The following is a 22,970-nucleotide window of genomic DNA, read 5'->3' on the forward strand; positions in this document are numbered from 1 at the left end:
ATAAGATATTTTCCTAGCATTCTGTACTGAAAAATAATTATATATATATATATACAGGGTGTTCGGGATAAATTTGACATATTTATAATTAATTATATTTTTCCGTAAGTTACATGTATTAACACACACTTCTCTTCATTTAAAAGTTTGGACCCTTCTTCATTCATATACAAGATGTCAGAAAGGATGGATAGCTGGAACCCACCTGAATCATGGAAGAGAATAACTTGTATCATGATGATTCGTGCCCGCCATCAAAATAAGGATATTACGACTGCTGCCCAATGCTCCCTGAATACAGTAAAAACAATCAGGCATGAACTAGAGACTTGCAATGGTGACTACGAGGATGTAGCAAGAAGAAAGATCCCTAGCAGACGATCTGATTGCGTTCGTACAGCAGAATTCCTCGCAAATCTGCAGGAACAGGTGTTGAAGAACCCTGGCATTGGAATTCGGGCTTTGTTCGTGGAGTTGCTAACTGTAGTCAAGCCCTGGATAACAAGGGTAGCCAATGGTAGGCCGTATGTATGGCAGCAGGATTCGGCTCCTTGCCACACCTCTGGGAAAAGTCAAAAATGGTTGTCTGAAAATTTCTACGACTTCACCAGTCCAAATGTTTGGCCTCCAAACTCCCCAGACCTTAACCCCACGGATTATTTTGTATGGGGCGCAGTTGAAAAAGACCAATCGCACTTCCAGTAATACAAAAGCCCAGTTAATGGATAAAATTAAAACAGTTTTTGCGGCCCTTCCCAGGGAGACTGTAGAATCAGCTTGTTCGAGGTTCCGAAGCAGAATTGAAGCTGTGATCGATGCTAATGGTGGTTATTTTGAGTAAATCTTGTTGATAGTATTGTAATTAACTCTGCCTGTAATGTTTTTTTGTCAATTCATTAAATTTAATAGATACAAAGAAGATTTTCTTTTTCCTTACGAAACTGTCAAATTTATCCCAAACACCCTGTATATATGTGAAAAGTTTTTTACCTTGGGGATAATATATATTAAGGATACCAAGTAATTTTAAAATTACTTGGTATCCTTAATATATATATGTATATATATTGATAGAGAATCGTGTAATCTATCCTGTGTAACTGAACTATAATTGATTGTAAACTATCACTAAAATCATTATTACTACTAATAACACACGAATTGTTGTTTTATATGACTTGCGCACTGTACAAAGTATGAGAAAATGGAATCTGAATTGAACCATGTGTGAAATATTGTAGTCTCATCTCTTAAATTTTATGCAATCATCATCATCATCATGCGTATCAAGGATTTAGGCCTAGCATGGTCTGTTCCGGCCTTAGAAGTCATCGTTGATTCGTTTAAGAGGACGTCCTGGTTTTATTTTTCCTAATGGTTTGTACTTTAAGGCTTGTTTTGGTAATCTTTCTGTTTTCATTCTTTGAACGTCTTCCGTCCATTTATGTTTATATTTTTTAATTTTTTCTATTACTGGTTCTTGGTTTAATTCTTTCTTAATATCTTCGTTTCTTTTGTGATCAAATAGGGTATACTTTGCAGTTTTTCTCATAAACTTCATTTCTGCTGTTGTTAATCTTTGTTTGTCTTTTTTGTTTTATTGTCCAGATTTCGCTTCCATACATTAAGACCGGTAAGGCTAATTTATTGTATACTTTTAGCCTGGTTTGTTTTAAATATAGAGTTAATTACACCTGTTATTTTTAAATATTTTGCAATTTTTACGTTTATATCTTTTTCATTTTCATATGTGATCATACATCCTAGGTAGTTAAATGAATTCACCTGTTCTAAGATCTTGTTATCTATTACTATTTTAGTTCTTGCTGGATCTTGTCCTTTAAAGGCCATAGTTTTGATTTTTCCGTTGATATTATCATACCATAATCTTTGGATATCTCATTTAGATTTAAAATAGCTTTCTGTAAGTTATCTTCAGAATTTGTAATTATTATTTAGTCGTCTGCAAAGAGGAGAGTGTTTAAGTTAACTGTAGGTGAAAGTTTAATTCCTTGATGTAAATTTTTACTCCATTTTATTATTATTTCATTTAAGTAGATATTAAAAAGAGTTGCTGAGAGGAGACATCCCTGTCGGACCTCTTGGTTTATCTCTCTTGTATATGATAGCTCGTGATTTAATCTTATTTGTATTTGATTATTTTCATATATACTTGTGATAGCTTTTAGGATATTATTTGGTATTTGTCTTTCTTTTAATATGTTAAATAATATGTTTCTTTTAACTTTGTCAAATGCTTTTTCAAAGTCAATAAATGCAATATGTGTTTTTAAATTATATTCTCTTCTTTTCTCTATTATTAATTTTAGGCAAAAGGCTGGGTCTATACATGATCGTCCTTTTCTAAATCCATTCTGTACCTCTGGGATAAAGTTTTCGGAATATTTCATTAGTTTGTTATCTAAGATTCTGCTATATATTTTGTAACATGAATTTAGTATACTGATACCACTATAGTTTTTAGGGTCCTCTCTATTACCTTTCTTAAAGATAGGAATCACAATTGCTTTTTTCCATTCTATTTGGGGGGATACCAGTTGAGTAAATTTTATTTAAAAATAATGAGTCTTTCTTTGAATCTTGTTCCTGCGTATTTATATAGTTCTGAACCTAGCTTATCTTCTCCAGGTGATTTTCCGTTTCTTGTTTCTTTCAGGCTGATTTCTAATTCTTCTTCAGTTATTTCCTTTTCATTTTTGTTAATTGTGTGCCAGTTGTCTTTTTTAAAATATTTGTCTGTCCACAGTTCTGAGTAGTAATTTAGAAATTCTTCTAATTTCAATTCAGTGTTTAATTTTATGCTTTCTTTGATATCTGCATTTAGGTGTTTCAAAATCTTATATACATTGGGTCTTATTTTATATAAATCATGTTCTAAATTAGAAACAAATTTATTCCATGATTCTCTCTGTCTTTTTCTGACTTCTCTTTTAGCTATGGCTCTTATTCTTTTATATTCTATTTCATCTTCTAATCTTTTACTGCTTAACCATTTGTGATAGGCTTCTTTTTTCTTTTTGATTATTTCTTTGATTGTATCATCCCAGATCTTCAGTTTTTTTCTTTCATTGAATTTTTTGGTCTTTCCTAATCTTTCATTTGCTGCTGCATTTAGTATCGTTTTCATATTAAGCCATTCTATTTCTTCATTTTGTTTTATTTTATCTAGATATTGGTTAATTCTTTGTTCATATAGCCATTGTACATTTGTGTCATTCAGTAGTCTAGTTTTATAAACAAATGTTTCAATTTTTCTTTCTGTTCTTGTTATTTGTAGCCATTTAGGTGGTAATCTTAATTTTATTTTAACAAGGAAGTGGTTACTGCTTATTTCATATCCTCTGTGAACTCTAACATCTAGTGAAAATTTTGATGTCTTTTCATTTAATATGAAGTAATCTAATATTGATTTCCATCCTCTTGCTGCCCAAGTATATTTATGTATGTCTTTATGTTTATAGAAGGAATTCATTATTTTTAGGTTATTATAAACTACAAAGTCAATCAATTTTTTACCATTTCTGTTTAGACTGTGTTCTCCATGTATTCCTATATTATTATTAATTTTCGTGTTTTCAATTCTTGCATTTAAGTCTCCTGCTAAAATTATGTAATCATTTTTATTTATTTTATTATATATGTTTCGTAGCTGATTATAAAAATCAATATTATCCTGTTCTCTTCCTTCTTCTGGAGCATATAAACCAAGTATTGTTAAATAGCCTCTATCTATTTTTATTCTAGCTTCTATTATTCTTTCATTCCATAATTTATAATGTTTTAACTGTTTTGAAAGGGAGTTATGAATCCAAATCATGACTCCTGCTTGTGCTCTTTGGTCTCTGTCGACTCCACTGTATATCACATTAAAATTTTCAGTTCTCATAATTCCTTTTAATTTCTTTTTTGTTTCAGTGATTACTGCTATTTTAAAATTTCTTTCATTTAATAACTGGACTAATTCCATTTCTTTATATGCTATTCCTCTTATATTCCAGTTTGCTATGTGTATTATATTTTGTCGTTTCCATTTTCGTTTTCCCTTTTCCATTTCAGGGTCATTTCCCATAGATTCAATCCGATCATCTTTTTCTGTCAGCTTACGAGTAGGATTATGTTCTCCATATCAGAGGACTAGCCTGACGATGGAATAGTTCAGTGGTAGGGCTGCTACCTTAAGGTTTCTGAACTAGCCTTCTTCGGAATTTAAACCCATAGGAGTAATAGGGTATATTGAAGGGGAAAGAGTAGATTATAGAAGAAATATAGTAAGGTTTAAAGAGAGGGCATAGTTGTAAGGCCAGAAATGAAAAGACCCCATGGCTCTCGAGTACTCTAATAGCATAAGGGTCATAAAATAAGAAGAGTTGGCTGATAAGGCCTTATAGGAAAGATTAAAGTGAGTGGATCTTCCTCAAAGTAGAAGAAGAGGATAAATTATTTGGACCACCCCACCATACACACACATAAAGTGGGCTCTCCTATCTGCCACCCAGGAGACGTTCTCTCTAGGGGTTACAGGAACCCCCCCCCCCCCAGAGAAATAAATAAATAAATAAAAATTACTGAGAACATTGATCCTGAACTGGTCTGAAGATATGACTCTGCACAATTCCATTATCAGCCAAGACTTTGTGATCCTGTCTCATGCGCATAGTTATTTGGTTAATAACACAGACCTACAAAATTCCAGATTTGAAACAGTAGACCTAGTGTGGTCTGACCAGTGCTTTATACAGTGTGCAACCACTTCTTATTCCTATATGTTAGAGCACTTATCATAATGGCACTATGATGTGCAGCCTTTGCAACACTAGAAATATGTCCTCTAAATGTCAGTCTACTGCCAACCATCACTGCCAAATCTCGAATCACATCCACTTCCTACAGCATGGCACCGTTGATATAGTAAACAGTCTTATATTTCTTCACTCCAAAACGCAACACCTCGTATTTAGTAATATTAAAACTACAACTTCACTGCTTTGTCCATGTTAAAAGTCTGTTTAAATCTTCCTGAAGGGAATTAACATCAGCAGTGCTACTTACAATTCTTTCCAACTTTGCCATGTGGTTACTGAAATATTTCTTTATTTGAAAAAGAAGTGTTTATCTAAGCCTACTTAACTTACCTGATAGGAAAAAATAAATAAATAAAATAAATCCGCTGATACCCTTTCATTTCTCAAATGGAATATATGACATTCTTTTAGCATTTTAATTATATTTAAATATAATTATTTAATACTTCTTCTTCTAGGAGAAAACCCTATTAGCCTTTAGCAAACTGTTCATGAGTCAGCTGAAAAAAAAAAAAAAAAACCTGGGTTAAAAAAATGTTTTACTAGTCAGTTTTCTGAAATATAGTCATGCAAAGTTTCACAGTTAAACCATGCTTTTATATGAAAATTACTTCAAAAGTTGCACACTGTTCATGTACGGCCACGATGTAAGTATTGTCAGTCATCAGCTTTCATGTCAGTTGCTTTCCAAACACGAGTAAAAACATCATATGCTTGTTTTCTTTTCTCTTTCTTATTTTCTGAAATAACACAGCAAAACGGAAGGAGAATTGGACTCAGGTTGATATTGTGTTGACAGTGTAAGATGTGTTTCACTTGGGGTATTGATCTTATGGAGATGTATGGGTGGGATGCATTTAATCACACCCCATGCAGTCCTGACATCAGTCCTCCAAATCCAAGCTATTTGGTAAATTGAAAGAACTAGCCCATGGGGAAATTCTTCACCTACTATTGTTGTAGTTTTTGCCAAAGTGACCTGACTTATCAAACACATGAAAGAAAAGACTTTTGGCAGGAATGCAAAGCTTACTAAACAGCAGATAGAATATAAGGCTGAATGGAGATTACATTGAAGGCATATAAACATATATATTTTTTAAATGTGTGTTTGGTTTAACACCAGAAGTAGAGAACTTGACTTGCAGAACTTTGACACCCATTTAGTATTGACAAAATAACCCTTGTAATGCAAAGACTCTTAGTGCTTTTTTTTTAACACACACAAAGTATGGCTCTTCTTGAAAAATTATTTTTTTATATTCATATTTAAAATTCCAGTCTTGGTGAATATATCTGTAATCATGATGAATGCAAACTCTCAGATTTTGTTGTTATTAGCACCAGACCTCCGAATAGAGCACTCATTGTCAGAGGTCTCCATCATCACAGGACTTCATCCTTGATCAAGTTGTCTTCATGGATTGATGAAGTCCTTGAAGATAACTTGAAGAAAAACGCCAAAATGGAGAAAATAATGGGATCATAGACTACAAACAAGTTAAATAAGTGCAAAAATCAAGTGATGCCACTAGTAGCCACCATGGAGACCAGTATGCAGGCACTGCATAGCAATGTCCAAGACCCTTGCAATAAAATATATGTTCCACAGAACCTTGCATATCCACTTCACTAACATCCATAGCCTCAACTCCAAACTTGTCTGCACGCTTAGCCGAGTGGCAATGCACTTCACAACCATATGCCTGGAAAAGGAGTGTCCTGGGTTCGATTCCCGTCCCTGACATGAGGAGCTTAAGGATCTTTCTCAGACATAGCCAAATTAGCCAGTCTTGGTCATGGACAACAGGGTTTTCTTCTCAGTTTAGCTGGGTGTTCATCCTACAAAGAGGCAAACTGGCCCCATGAACAGTCACGGATACAATCCCTCCAGTCATAGGTCTGAATTGTCAGCTATGCCAACCCGAGCCCAGATGAAAATAAGGGGGATTGAGGTGGTGCCATATCTCCACGTAAAAGGGGCTTGGCCATTGAATCACCATACGAAATAAATAACTCCAAACTTAATAGTGTCCACTACCATCTTCAATCTGCCAAACCCCGCCTACTCTTTTTGGCAGAAACTCAAATCTCATCTCCCCCAGCAATATTCATCTCAACCTTCTAAACTACACTCTTTAACCCCTTTTGACCCAAGTGTGACATCTGCATATACATCCGTTCTGACCTACCTTGTCAGAGAACACCCAAGCTAGAATTGCCCAACTTTGACCTTCTTTGGTTGAAAATATCTCTTCCCCACTCAATCAGATTTGTTTGCTGTCTTTATCGCTCCCCTAATACCACCAAACCACTCTGAGCTCTTTAATTTCCCCTCCTTAAAAATTGATTTTATCCAGTCCCACTTTCCCAACAGCAAAATCATCCTCCTAGGAGATTTTAATGGCTGTAACATCAACTGGCGTTCCTCCTCTAGTTATATGGATCTTGCAGGCAGAGATGCTGAAATATTTTCCATCACTAACAAACTTACACAAATTGTTCACATGTCAATCATTATACCAGATAACCCAAACCACTCCCCAAATACCCTATATCTCTTCCTTACCAATGACCTTTCCAAATATGCAGTGAATGTAGTGAGCCCCCTGGGTAATTCTGACCACAATCTAGTGCTCATTTCCTTCCCCATCTAACAACACTTATACAGTCACTCCCACACAAGAGTAGTTTGGCATTATAACAGTGCCAAGTGGGACAGCCTCGGAGAATACTATGCTTAATTCCTGTTGTTGGACTATTGTTTCTAGTCTTCCAATTGAAACATATGCACTGAACGTATCACCAAAGTAATCCTCATTGGCATGGAAACATACCTTCCTTTCTCCCACTACTCTGAACTGCCATTCCCAAACTAAACCCTGGTTCTCCAGATGTGCTAAGGCTGTGCAAACGAAATCAAACATGCCATAACTAGCACAGATCAAGAACTCCATCCTCCTTTAGTGCTTATACTCAAACCTGAAATAGATGCAACAAAACTATCAATGCTTCCAAAACAAGTTCTAAAGAGTAAAAAAGCAAGGAACTAGCAGCTTGTCCAAAACGGCAGCTGAGCCTTTCATCTCTCGCCGAAGCAATTGATCGTAACTTCTGCCCAGCACACTGTTCTAACCTCTGTCATTCCCTGATGGCTATTGCATCATCATCCTCAGAAAAAGCCAATCTCCTGGCTTCACACTTTGTTTCCAATGCATGCATAACTGACAATGGTAAATGCTCCCCAATCATTCCAGATGCCTAACATGCAATGTCCCTATATCTTTTTGCCAGAAAGAGACCAGAAAAATACTGTCCAAATTAGACACGAAAAAGACTCCTGGCCTGCCTGGCATTTCTCCAATTGTCCTGAAGGTTTGTGCTCCAGAATTGACTCCTATCCTATGTCGCCTCTATACACTCTGTTACTCCACTGGTCTATTCCACATCCTGGAAATTCAACCCATTCCCAAGAAGGGCAACAAATCAGTGCCATCTAACTACCACTCCACTCAGTCTTGTCTAAAGTAATGGAGAAAATCACCAATTCCCAACTACACTACCTTGAAGGCACTCATCTAATAAACTACCACCAGTATGTATTCCATCACTATGGATCAAAAGAAGATCTGCTCACACATGTCGCCCATCTCTGGAAAAATGCCATGGAGAAGTTTGGCGAATCTCACTTGGTTGCACTTGATATCTCCAAATCTTTTGTCCAGGTCTGGCACAAAGGCTTACTAAGCAAACCTCCATTGTTTGGTCTATTTCGGGACTTCTTTAGTTGAATTGCCAACTTTCTGTCTGGACATGCACTATGTGTACCAGTGGATGGTTGCTTATCCTCTCACCATCCAACTTATGCTGGGAGTTCCACAATGTTCTGTCCTCTCGCCAACCCTCTTCCTGCTATATATCAATGACCTACTTCAGTTGACTTCCAACCCAATACACAGTTTTGCAGATGACACATTGCACTCTTCCCTTTCATTTGATAAACCTTACTCTACACAACTCACCTCAACATGTAGAACATCAACTACCACTCCTCTCAGTTCTGATCTCCAAGCTATCTTCCAACGGGGTTCAGATAACTTTGTCAATTTCAATGCTAGTAAACCCAAGTCTGTCTTATTTCTCACAAAAAAAAAAAAGGACCATTTTCTCCCAGTATTATTTTTGTCTATACCCAAATTTCCACACAATTTGAGATTTCTCTTCTTGGAATTACCCTGACATCAAGCCTCTCCTGGCATAAACACATCACAACCATTACATCCTCACCTTCTTAAAAACCAGGATTTTCTTACTTCACCTCTGAGCAGCTGTTAACCTTATACAAATCACATATCTGCCCAGCTATTGAATATTGCTCTCACATTTGGAATGGGGGCCCCTAATAGCTCCCTCAAAATGCTTCACTCAATACAGAGCAGAACAATTAGACTTATTAATGACCCATCTCTTACTTAATGAAGAGATATCAGTGTGATTTATATTAGGACTAGTAGAGATGCGATGGACATCACCAGGAGAGATAAATGGATGCAAAGTCATATGGTCAAGGCATGACACCAAGCACGAAGCAGGAGTTGGTTTCCTTTTTAACAAAAAAGCTAGAAAGGCACTGTTAGGCTAAAAACTAGTCAATGAATGAATCATAGTAGCAAGATTTCAAACAAAACCATTTAATATATCAATAGTCCAGATATATACACCCACATCTGACAACAAAGATGAGGATATTGACTTATTTTACAAAGATCTGACAGATACGATAGAAACGATACCAAAGCAAGATGTACTAATTATAGAAGGAGATTGGATCCCAGAGTCAGAATAGATGATGATAGTTGAAAAAGTATCATGGGAAAATATGGTTTTGGAGAAAGAAATGAACGAGGTGAAAAAATGTTAGAATTTGCTATGGACCACAAGATGATGATCTGTAACATAAGATTCCAGCAAAAGGAGTCTATAAAATGGACATGGCAATCAAATGGTGGGAAAACCAAGAACATGATCGATATGATCGCGATTAAAAGAAGATGGATAACATGAGTACATCAGTGTCGAACTTTTCAAGGAAGGGATGTAAACTTGGATCATAGTTTAGTGATTGCAAACATCATGTTGAAATCAAAAAGAAAATATAAACCCCATCATCAGAAACGAAGAGATACAGCAAGGATAAGTGAAGCAGAAATAGGAAGAAGGTACAGAACAGTGTTAGAAGAGAAACTTAAAAGTATGGATAAAGAAAAAACTTTGAATCTGAGAGTGAAAGCAGTAATGAAGGCACAGTAGAAGATGCAGTTGAAGAAATAGTACCAGAAGAAGAGAAGAAGAAGTGGATTAGACAAGAAACGCTGAAGTTAGTACAGGAGAAGATATGTTGAAGATAAGAAGGGATACATCAGAAGAAATAAGGGGAGCAATATAGAAGAAAGTGTAATGAGGTGAAAAAAGTAGTCAGAATAGATAAGATGAAATGGTTAGAAGCCCAATACAATAATATAGAACAGTACTATGGAGATCATAAAACTAGGTGTACAAAATGATTAGAACCATTAATAAAAGGTGGCAACTAAACCAGACTACAATTAAAGTTGAAAAAGGCAAAGTATTGATGAATAAAGATAAAATTGTAGAGCATTGGACAAGATGCTGTAGTGAGTTATATGAAGAAAAACTAGATTTAGATAGTGTTGGGAAACTGATTGAAGAATTGAAGTAGATATCACCACCAGATAATATCAATAGTCCTATTGCTTTTTCTACCTCAACTCTTAAAAGACTGCTAAAACACAACAAGAGTCCTGGTAATGATAACATCACTGGAGAAATGATTAAATATAGTGGCAAAAGTATGGTTACAGAAATGCACCAACTATGTAATATGGTATGGAAAGAAGGGAAAATGTCAGATGAGTGGGTGAAATTGATATTAGTGACATTATACAAGAAAGGAAATAAGCTAGAATGTAAAAATTATAGAACAATTGCTTTGATAATTCATCTTGATAAGGTGATGATGATATTGACAGAAAGATTGAGAACACAATTGGAAGCATACCTTGCAGACAAGCAAACAGGATTTAAGAAAGATAGAACTACAATTCAGCAGATTTTGACAATGCATTTAATAGCAGAGAAAGCTAGGAGAGAAAAAAAACACATATACAGGGTGTTCGGGATAAATTTGACAGTTTCGTAAGGAAAAAGAAAATCTTCTTTGTATCTATTAAATTTAATGAATTGACAAAAAAACATTACAGGCAGAGTTAATTACAATACTATCAACAAGATTTACTCAAAATAACCACCATTAGCATCGATCACAGCTTCAATTCTGCTTCGGAACCTCGAACAAGCTGATGCTACAGTCTCCCTGGGAAGGGCCGCAAAAACTGTTTTAATTTTATCCATTAACTGGGCTTTTGTATTACTGGAAGTGCGATTGGTGTCTTTTTCAACTGCGCCCCATACAAAATAATCCATGGGGTTAAGGTCTGGGGAGTTTGGAGGCCAAACATTTGGACTGGTGAAGTCGTAGAAATTTTCAGACAACCATTTTTGACTTTTCCCAGAGGTGTGGCAAGGGGCCGAATCCTGCTGCCATACATACGGCCTACCATTGGCTACCCTTGTTATCCAGGGCTTGACTACAGTTAGCAACTCCACGAACAAAGCCCGAATTCCAATGCCAGGGTTCTTCAACACCTGTTCCTGCAGATTTGCGAGGAATTCTGCTGTACGAACGCAATCAGATCGTCTGCTAGGGATCTTTCTTCTTGCTACATCCTCGTAGTCACCATTGCAAGTCTCTAGTTCATGCCTGATTGTTTTTACTGTATTCAGGGAGCATTGGGCAGCAGTCGTAATATCCTTATTTTGATGGTGGGCACGAATCATCATGATACAAGTTATTCTCTTCCATGATTCAGGTGGGTTCCAGCTATCCATCCTTTCTGACATCTTGTATATGAATGAAGAAGGGTCCAAACTTTTAAATGAAGAGAAGTGTGTGTTAATACATGTAACTTACGGAAAAATATAATTAATTATAAATATGTCAAATTTATCCCGAACACCCTGTATATATATTTGCTTTGTTGATTTTCAGAAGGCATTTGACAGTATCGACCAGAGAGTGACATTAGCAGTGCTAGAATCCTATAGAATTGATAGAAAACTAATAGCGATATTAAAAGATGTGTATAAGAATGCAGTCGCATCAGTTAGAATAGGTGATGATTGGGGGGAAATGGTTTAGAACAAGCAGAGGTACTAGACTGGGGAATCCAATATCAGCAAGCATTTTCATCGCATATTTAGAAAGAGGAATGGATAAAATGAAGGAAGATGCAAAAGCAATATCAGTGCATGGGATGGGAATTAACAATCTGAGATTTGCAGATGACATTGTTATTATTGAAGAAGACAAAAGATAACTACTAAAAACGTTGAATCTGTTAAATGAGTAATAAGGGAAGAGTTTTGGACTTGTTATGAACTTGGAAAAAACAAAGACAGTTGTATTTGGTGAGAAGAAAATGAAACAGAAGATACAAATGGATAGATTTGATATAGAAAATGTAGAACAATTTACATATTTGGGATGTAAAATGACATATGATTTGGACTACAAAAAAGAAATAAAGATCAGGATTGCAAAGGGAAGAACAAATCTGAAGGCCATGGATAACATCAGGAAAAGTAAAGTGAGCTGCAAACAAAACTAAGAGTACTGGAAACATGCATCTTCAGCAGTGTATTGTATGGAAGTGAAGCGTGGGTAATAAATAAGGAATCACGAAAAAGAAGTTTGGCATTGGAAAGCTTGTTATAAGAAGATTCTTAGAATAGGATAGGTCCAGAAAATCACAAATGAAGAGCTCTATCAGAAGATACAACCAAAGGAGAATCTAATGCAGAAGATTATGCAACGGAAGCTGCAATTATTTGGATATATCTGCAGAATGAGTGAGGATATTTTCTTCTCACCAGAAGATAAAGACATTCATGTTTGGTATTATAGATGGTATAAGCAGAAGAGGCAGAACATGCAGAGAATGGATAGACAACATGAAGGACTGGTGTGGAATGGGTTTACAGAAACTGCACCACTGTGCACTGGACAAAAAAAGGTGGAAGAGGATAGTGAAGGAGGCATTGGACACCAACGGGCAGTGAGCCCATGGTTCGTGATGATCTCTTACCACATTCTCACACATGTTTGGTTTCTGCGATATGTGTATTCTATACATATATCCATGGCAAATGTTTATCTAAAATAGCATCAATAATTCCTCTGGCTATTACTAAGCCCATTGAAACACATGCAGCTACTGCTCGGCATTCTTTCACGGTGCATCTTGAAACCCACAGAACAAGTTTCGTTTTCTCCTCCTTCATCCCTGCTGCTGCTGCTATTATTTTGCAACAGTCTTCCCCTGCTGTGTTTCCCAAGAATACATTATACAGTCTTTTAAATCAAATGTAAACAAGTTCTTCCTTTCCCAACCTATTACCCATCTATGGTACTAATGTACTATAGGTTGATCAACCAACCTCTCATGTATGGGCTCAACAACAACAAAAAACTGTACGTGTGTGCTCAAGACATCAGAACGTCAAACTAAAGTTGGTAGCTATTAGTAGTAAATGCTCTTGTAGCTCGTTTAATATGATTGCTTGTAATGACTCCAAGGAAACTGGGATACATGAAGTTTTCCAGGAATGTCATGGTTGCACAACCTACACGTTGACTCATTTACTATTATGACTCTCCTTCTCAACTAGTTATTAATCACTCTGGCTGCAGAATCACTATCATCTTCTTTCCCAACTCTCTCTCTTTTCTTCTTCTTCTGTACCGTCAAAAAAGCATATTCTTTCACTTTACAACCTTGTTTTATGATAATGTTTCTAATATCATTAATGTTCACATCTTGGAAACAATATTTTATCACTGTCTTTAAGCACTCCTTTTATCATAATTTCCCCTTTTTCTCTCATCTTGCTTTTTTATACATCCCTTTCTTTTTTTTCACATCTATTCTGTCTCTTTTTCTCAACTCTCATACTCTCTAGTCTATTTTTGCAGTTGTTCAAATTCACTCTTTGTCCATGTGAAGCACCCCATATAAGTGTTCTGTTTCTGTAATGATGACCTTATCAGTCTCTGACCTTCCAGCACCGCACTCTCATCAACAGTTTTGCCACTACTCATTTCTTGCCTTTTGTCAACAGTCTCCACTCTACTTTAACTCTTTTTTAACTACTCCACATAACTGCAGCCACTCTCAAAGGTTTGTGATATATTTATTCACCACTGTTTTGCTTTCCCTCCCCATAACTTTCACTCTTCATAAAGAATATATTCCCTCTTCCCCTCCCCACTGCACACACATTCTGCATTGAACAAAATCTCACTTCAAATTTAACAGTATCGTCTTTTTCACCATTGTTCTAGTTTGCATTGATGTATTTAGTCATCTCTTTACACTCTACTATTGTTTTCTCACTATTTTAAGAATTTGCTTGTCCAAAGTATCTAAACTAAAAAGAAATTTTTAGTATTTAATTTCAGATCCATTGATCTCTTACATCAGTCTTTCCAGATTGACTCAGAGTAATAGTGAGTCTATCAGCAAGCATCACTTGCTTTATCCAGCATTTACTTACTTAATTCTCAGTTGCCAGTGTTAATTCTTTCCCATCTGTTCCACCAGAAATCTTACTTATTTCTCCTTCGAAATGCAATGAATAGGTGAGGCGGGGTAGGAGTAGAAACTGTTGCTCTTGATTTAAGCCTTTTTCATAAGCTCCCATCTTATCATGGTAGTTTTTCAGCTTGTTGTAATTGGGTCTGTATTGAACTCCATTTGCTTATTGTATGTAATAGTTATTTGTGATATATTCACTCAAACCAGTGATTTGTCTGCACTGTGTTGATAATGTGTTTTGTTGTGTGGCCACATGATCCAAACACATGAGATAATTTTAGTGTATTTTAAATAGCCAATCCCATGAAATCTATTTCACAATGGAAAAGGAATCTAATAACTTTCTGCCCTTCCTAGATACACTAGTCACACTCTTCAAATAGTTCTTCATCTTTTTCTGTTTATACAAAATCTGCACATACTGGAAGATATTTGTGCAAAAAAATCGCTCCATTTAACTCAACAATACAGTATCCTAAAAAAAGTAACCCGCAGAGCCAGAGCTATATGTTCCGATGATAATACTGTTATCACCAAACTTGCCTATCTTTGCGACACTTCTAACCAATAAGTTAAAAAGTGTCTAAAAGTGTTTAAGTCTAAAAAAACACAGGAAAAATATTAAATGCCTCTTCAGATCTTTTCTCTTGCTTAATACACTAGACCATAGCAAAACTATCAGCAAAAACCACAGTAAAACTAAGGACAAACTCACTTCTTTATCACATCTAGGAGTATATGAAGTATCCTGTACTTGTGACCTGGCTTACTATGGCAGACAGGAAGATCTGTTGTCATCCACCTCAGAGAACATAAGACATACACTCTGCAGCATTGTTACGGCAAGTCGTGACTGACAGACTATGCCTTGAAAACCTCTTTTATGCATATACAGGATCACATGGAGAAAAACAAAAGTGCTACACAGAATCTGACTTATGATAGTCAGAGAGATCATTTTGGAATCAGCAGCAGCTTTCCTTAAACCATAACAAGTATGGCTGTATCAGTTTACCAGAAATCTGGGAGACAGTATTTTAAGATCAAATTAATACTTGCTAACTCTCTCATTATCCAACAATAGATGATGCCAATTAGGACTTTAAATTCTTTGTGTTGTCCAGTACAATTTTAAACTGTTCCCAATGTTAATTGATTGTTGCTGTTTGCATACTGTGACAAACTGTTTTGTGCTTGAAAAATGTTGGGTATAACACTAGCAAAATAAGTCATTGAAATCATTAAATAAATTAAAGGAATGACGGTGAGTGAGTAGAAGGTATATGAAGAATCAAGCAAACTTGGTGTCAGTAAGGCCATGGGACTTGGTGGTATATCACTGTGTTAATAACAGCTTTAATTTAATTTTTTAACATGGGTCTTAATTAGCCTAAGTTTCAAAGGAGTGGAAAGATGCTACAATCGTTCAAATTTATAAGGTGGGGGTGAATGTGATAAGCCTAATGCTTTGAATCATATGCCACTCAGCTTGTCTGGAGTTTTGGTCAGGGTGTCGGAGGAGCTAGTGAGGACAAGAATTCAGAACTGAGTTGACAGTAGCAGAATTCTCTTTGATGGACAGCATGGGTTTTCTAAACAATGATCATGTTTTAGTGACCAGCTTACTTATTATAACAAATTGAAGAATACGTTGGACAAGGGTTATGCATATACAGTGGTATATTTAGATTTTGCAAAGGCTCTTGATAGATTGTCACATGACAAACTAGTAGTTAAATTGTAACAGATGGAGTTAGAATTGGAGATTGACTGTCTGATAGGTATCAGCAGGTTGTGTTTGGGGGAGTGATATCTGAAAAGAGGAAAGTCACTAGGGGTATGTTTGGGGACCATTGTTGTTTTTTTGTATGTAAATGACATTAGAAAAGACTCAAATGGTAATATACAGTCATTTGCAGATGAATCAAAGTTGGGGAGAATTATGAGAAGGAGAGCAAATGGTGTAGCTTTGCATGAGGACCTAGACAGACTATTTAAATGGGTGAGTGTGGTGGGGATATTTTAGAGGAGGTGGAGGAGATGAAAGATCTGTTGGTGATAGTGGACGTGAAATTTTGTGGAAATTTTGCTTAAATTGTGAGGACAGCACAGTGGATTATGGGAATGATACAGAAAACACTGATGTGTAGAAGTAAGGATGTTTCCATTGTTCCATTCCATTGTTCTTGTATGTTTTAACATCCAAGAGTAACTATTTTATTATTTTCTGTACATAAGGATTAAACCCTAATTATGGGAATGACACCGAGAACAGTGACATGTAGAAGTAAGAATGTTATGATTCCATTGTACAAGGCTTTTATCAGACTGCATATCAATGACTGTGCACATATTTGGTCACCTGGTTTTCAAAAGGATGATGAGTTGTTCAGAAGTGTTCAGAGATGATTGACTAAGTAGGTTTCTGGTCTCTGGAATAAGAAATATGAGGACTAATTGAGAGAATGCAAATTACCGAGCCTAGCAGATAGAAAGAAGAGGGGAGATGTGATTAAGATGTAGAAGTTGATAAGGGATAATTACCAGATTAGTGTAGATGTGATTTTTCATAGAATATCTGGAGACGGTGGTGGGGGGGAATAATCCTTTTCAGAATTATTCCTGAAAGCTGTATAAAGTGGATGTGAGCAAGGAAGTGAGGAGTAGATTTTTTGCATGGAGAGTGGTGGGTGATTGCAATGCATTGCTCAAGTGTGTGATATATGCGAATACAGGAAATGCATTTAAGTCAAGGTATGATGAATTAAGAATTGTGTGTGTGAAAGTGGGACCTCCTACGATGAGTTTCTTGACTCCATGGAGGTCTGTTGATAATAATTAAAACCAGTTTTTCCTTAAATGCCAGTGTCCATATTATTCTTTAGTGGAGAAAAGATTCCTAGTAGTAAGAGAGACACATGAATGTTGAGAATAGTTGAATTATAGAATACTGACATAGGAGTAAGTGAATTGTAGATATAACAAGGGAATATAATAAATTTAGTTTAATCCTTGATCCAAGTGTAAGCAAACAAAGTTTGCTCCTGAAAATATCTTCAGGACTAAGGTAAGGTAGTGCAACTCGTAGCAAAGGTGGACCAAGCTCTCATCACTTCTTTTCTCAGTATCTCCCACAATGCAAAGCACATCTCCTTACAGACATGTATACTGTTATGCATTAAGGTAAGGACCACTATCCAGACTAGTTTCAACCTTTATTGAGGTCTCGTCAGTGGGAGGCACCCCCAGAGTGGTGATACTAAGGCAGAAGCAATGGGGAGGTCATATTTACCTATATGAGTTGCCAACCGGTGTACCACCTTATTATTAAATTACTCTGGATTTAGAAAAAGATGTTGGAAGTTTATTTTGCACTTGGATAGACTATAATAAATTTAGTTTAATCCTTTATCCAAGTGTAAGCAAACAAAGTTTGTGCCTGAAAATATCTTCAGGACTGAGGTAAAGTGGTACATCCCTTGGCAACTCGTAGCAAAGGTAGACCAAGCTCTCATCACTCCTTGTCTCAGTATCTCCTACAAGTGCAAAATAAACTTCCAACATCTTTCTCTGAATCCAGAGTAATTTAATAATAAGGTGGTACACTGGTTGGCAACTCGTATAGGTAAATATGACCTCCCCATTGCTTCTGCCTTAGTATCACCACTCTTGGGTATCTTAGTATTACTTAGTATCACCACTCAGAGTCAATAAAGGTCGAAACCGGTCTGGATAGTGGCCCTTCCCTTAATACATAGAAGTATACATGTCCGCAAGGAGATGTGCTTTGCATTGTGGGAGATACTGAGACAAGGAGTGATGAGAGCTTGGTCCACCTTTGCTATGAGTTGCCAAGGAATGTACCACCTTATGTCCGCAAGGAGATGTGCTTTGCATTGTGGGAGATACTGAGACAAGGAGTGATGAGAGCTTGGTCCACCTTTGCTATGAGTTGCCAAGGAATGTACCACCTTACCTCAGTCCTGAAGATATTTTCAGGTGCAAACTTTGTTTGCTTACACTTGGATAAAGGATTAAACTAAATTTATTATAGTCTAACCAAATGCAAAATAAACTTCCAACAATAAGGGAATACTTTGCTACATATACATTCCCTTATATTCACACACACACACAATGTTCATAGAAACCATATCACCTTACATAAATGTAGTTTTTAATAATTAAATGGTCAATTTCATTGGTTCATCATTACATATTTCGTCGTATTGCATCATATATCATTCCCATGGGTTTCTGTATAATGTAATAGTTGCTGCTCTATTCATGCTTTGAATAGAGAAGGCTATTACTTTTGTGAAATAGCTAAAAGGGTGTCCTGTAGTCAGTCTACTGTGATGCGGCTGCTGTCAAAAATGAAGGAAACTGGATCTGCTGAAAGAAAGAAAGAAGGGGGACAGGAAGAAAGCCCCTGTCTACACCATGCCAAAATAGAGTTCTAAAGCAGCTCTGTCTCAAAGATCACTGTGCGTCATCTTGAGAACTGAAACAGGACTGGGAAGAACGAACACAGGAGTTGTGTCAAGCTCTGTAACTGTCAGGAGAAGACTTTTTGAACAGGGTCAGATAGCCAGGTGCTCTAAAAAGAAGCCCTTCTTAAAAAAAAAAAAAAAAAAGAGAGAGAGAGAGAGTGAGAGATTGCTTGGTTAAATTGATGCATTGATGCCAAGAGCCTGCCAAATGGACCACTCATCAGTGGAAAAGAATATATTTTTTTTCTGTTGAGAAAAAGTCTAATCTGTAGGGTGCCAATGACAAAGACAGTTCGAAGACAATCAGGGAAAAAAATTCAACCCTGGCGGTCTGGTGTCAACAGTCAAATTCTTAGCTAGTCAGATGATTTGGAGGTGCATTTCACAAAATCTTCAGTGCACCAGAAAATTGGAAGAAAAATTGTTGCCGACTTTCAGAGACTGCTTTACCTTAACAACAGACTGCTTCTTTCAGAATGACTTTGTCCCTAGTCATAGGGCAAAAAAAAAAGTAAATAATGTTATTATAACTCTAAAAAGTACCATATGAATTGAGTTTAGTTACATAAAAAAAAAGCTTGAGTTTTTGTTGCAGGTTGAGAAGTGGCTCAATGAAGCCTTTGACTCGATTCAGCGACAACCTTGGCCAGGAAACAGCCCAGATCTCAACCCCATCGAGAATGGGTCCTCCTCTTGCCTTTGTTACAGCTCAGCATCGGTTGCATCCATCAGAGATTGATTTTGTCAGTGTTCTACCGATGCTGAGCTATAACAAAGGCAAGAGGAGGACCCATTAATTACTAAACAGCAAAAAGTGAATTTTTAGCTTTGAATGTAAGCAAAACTGTGTAGTTGAACTAAATTTTGATACTGGTATTTGTTTTTCTAGTGAAAAGATCACTATCCACTCTAGTTTCAAATATTTGCAAATTTGTGAAGTTTGTTGTCATTTCCTATTATATCGCATGTTGTACTAAAAAGAGCCAAATATTGATCGAAAATAAAAATGTTATACATTACCTTCTTCATTATTTGTGACAATTATGTGTTATTATCCTTTTCAAATAGGCATTGAAATTTAATTACTAAAAATACGTGATTACAGCAGATGATGCAGTTTCTATGAACATGAGCTAAAAATTCACTTTTTATGTTTAGTAATTAATGGATCCTCCTCTTGCCTTTGTTATAGCTTGGCATCGTTAGGGCATTGACAAAATCAATTTCCTGATGGATGCAGCTATCAATTCATGGTTCCATACCCTTATAATGGCTTCTTGGAGCTCCCGAAGTGTTTTCAGCGTCATGTTGTGTATTTCAGTCTCCATTTGGTACCGAATTCTCAATGGGGTTGAGATCTGGGCTGTTTAGTCGCTGAATCAAGTGTTCATTGAGCCACTTTCTAACCTGCAACAAAAACTCAAACTTTATACATTCAATACATGTATTGAATTGTATTGTTGCCAAATTGCATTATAAATGATTATTGATTTAATTAGTTATTTAACTATATATATATATATATATATATATATATATATATATGTAGAAAGTATTTTGCCTTCGGTATAATAAATGTTAAAGATACCAAGCTATTTTTAAACCTGGTTTTACTCCATTTCCCAAGTAAGCAAACAGACAAGTAAGTCAAGTTTGTGCCTGCAAGTATTACAAGTCTAGGTGACCCCGCACGTAGTGCAACTCGTGGTAAAAGTGGATAAGCTCTAATTACTATTCTTAATATTTACCCTTAATGCAAAGCATATCTCCTGGAGGAGATGTATGATGCTATCCAGACCACTACCCAGACCGGTTTTGACCTTTATTGAAGTCTCATCAGTGGGAGCTAGGCTAGAAATACCACGATTTTAGTAATTCAGAGCTTTTAAGTATTTTACCAGACCAAGTTACCATAAGGTGTTTTAACCTTATTAAATAAAAATCTCAGGATGAGAGATAGATGTAGAAAGTATTTTACCTTGGGTATAATAAATGTTAAAGATACCAAGCTATTTTAAACCTGGTTTTACTCCATTTAGAATAGTGATCAGAGCTTATCCACTTTTACCACAAGTTGCCTTGACTTGCACTACGTGTGGGGTCACTTAGACTTGCAATACTTGCAGGCGCAAACTTGACTTACTTGTCTGTTTGCTTACTTGGGAAATGGAGTAAAACCAGGTTTAAAATAGCTTGGTATCTTTAACATATATATATATATGTTACCTTGGTTTTATTATACGTTAAAGATACCAAGAAATTATATACTTGGTTTTAATCCTTTACCCAAGGAAGCAAAACAGTGTTTTGCAATGAAAAATATTAAATGCTTCCTTGGGTATTAAAACCAAGTATATAATTTGTTGGTATCTTTAACATGTCAATTACATGAACCAACAATAATAGAACCATGGTAAAAAAACTTTCAACATCTTTATCTCATCTGAAGATTTTTATTAATAAGGTATTGGTATCTCTCCTGGGTCTGGCTTCCACTGATAGTCCTCAATTAAGGTCAAAACCAGTCTACGTAGTGGCACTTCATTGTGAATAGCAATTTACACATCTGAAAGGGTGTGGCATTACGGGATACATACTAAGGCAAGTGATGTGAAGTCATTAGCCTCTATATACAAGTAGCTCAGATGTGAATATTTTTCACATTCAAAACATTGTTTTGTTTCCTTGGGTAAAGGATTATAAAGCAAGTATTATAATTTCTTGATATCTTTTACATATATATAGCAGATACTTAGAAATGGTTTCTCAGTTCAAAGCTTTTGTGAAAATAAAATGCATTACAAGTGCTATTGTGTGAGAGGACTAAATTTTTTTTAGGCTTTGGTGATTGATGAATTATAGACAAGACAAGAATAACAATTTTATTTTATTCCATACACAGGGATTGAATGCTATACATTTCAGCACATTGTAAAAATCATTAATTATAGTAACAGTCCAGTCCAGTTCAGTAGTTATCTACCCATTTTCCTTATTAGTATATTATAAGAATAATATTATTGAAAATCAAATTGATTTTAAATTTTCAAGTTTAAATTTAATTTTATCTGTATTTTCTTTTCTTAGATATTTAACATGTTCTTTAATGGGCGATATATAATTCTTCTAATGGGATTCTTTTCTGTCTACACTGGCCTTGTGTACAATGACTGCTATTCTAAATCACTGAACATATTTGGTTCTTCATGGACAGGGATAGAGTAAGTTGAGTTTAAATGTACATAGGTTGATTTTAAATCTGTTCCTATTTTACTGAATCATATGTTTAACCTAATGTAATGCCTCAATATTTTTTGTTTTGCCATAATTCAAGTGCACCTACCTTGTATGTTTTTGTTTGTGTTTATCACAAAAGAACGTTCACAGATTGGAAAGAGAAAAATTGCCATACATGCAATAAATTTATTCTGTTATATAGTGAAACCTGTGGAGTATTCATAACTAAAAATTCACACGTATACCACAGTAATTAAATTTTAATAATATATAGATATTTCTTCTTAAGTATCTTAAGACATCATTAGTAGTTATTACAACAATAATAGTAATTACATTCAAAGGACCAGTTGGTGTGCAAGCTTACATTGGAATCCCTCTATGCATACAGTAGCGTGTTTGAGGAATTTAAAAAAAAAAAAAATTGGCTGTAATTAAAATATATCTGATAAATTTATTTTATACAATTGAAGATAATAATTTCACAGACTTTTGGGTAGTGAGACAGTCATTACGGTTCAGATCGGGTCTGTGATGCAAAGCTTCAGCACTTTCTTTATGTAAACAATGATGTTTATATAAGGATCTATGTAGCAGCTTTGTGTTTTTCCATTAGATCCTATGGTTAGGGTTTTCAACTCCATGTTGTGCGCGGCCAGATTTGTGTAGTTTGATAAGACTAT

The 22,970-nt window shown here is 35.7% G+C and overlaps 1 protein-coding gene across 1 annotated transcript in view; it reads left to right on the forward strand.

Moving 5' to 3' along the window:
* LOC150099114 (V-type proton ATPase 116 kDa subunit a 1-like) overlaps window positions 1-22,970 on the forward strand; it is a 586,531-nt gene that overhangs the window by 360,240 nt on the left and 203,321 nt on the right. Inside the window, exon 12 of the mRNA XM_090404569.1 lies at window positions 22,138-22,271. Coding sequence (XP_090260695.1) covers window positions 22,138-22,271 — 134 coding nt within the window. The remainder of the gene's footprint in view (window positions 1-22,137; window positions 22,272-22,970) is intronic.

This window comes from Typopeltis vanoorti, chromosome 15 (assembly GCF_054136105.1).
Source record: "Typopeltis vanoorti isolate ZY-2024b chromosome 15, IOZ_Tvanoo_1.0, whole genome shotgun sequence".
Classification (NCBI taxonomy): domain Eukaryota; kingdom Metazoa; phylum Arthropoda; class Arachnida; order Uropygi; family Thelyphonidae; genus Typopeltis; species Typopeltis vanoorti.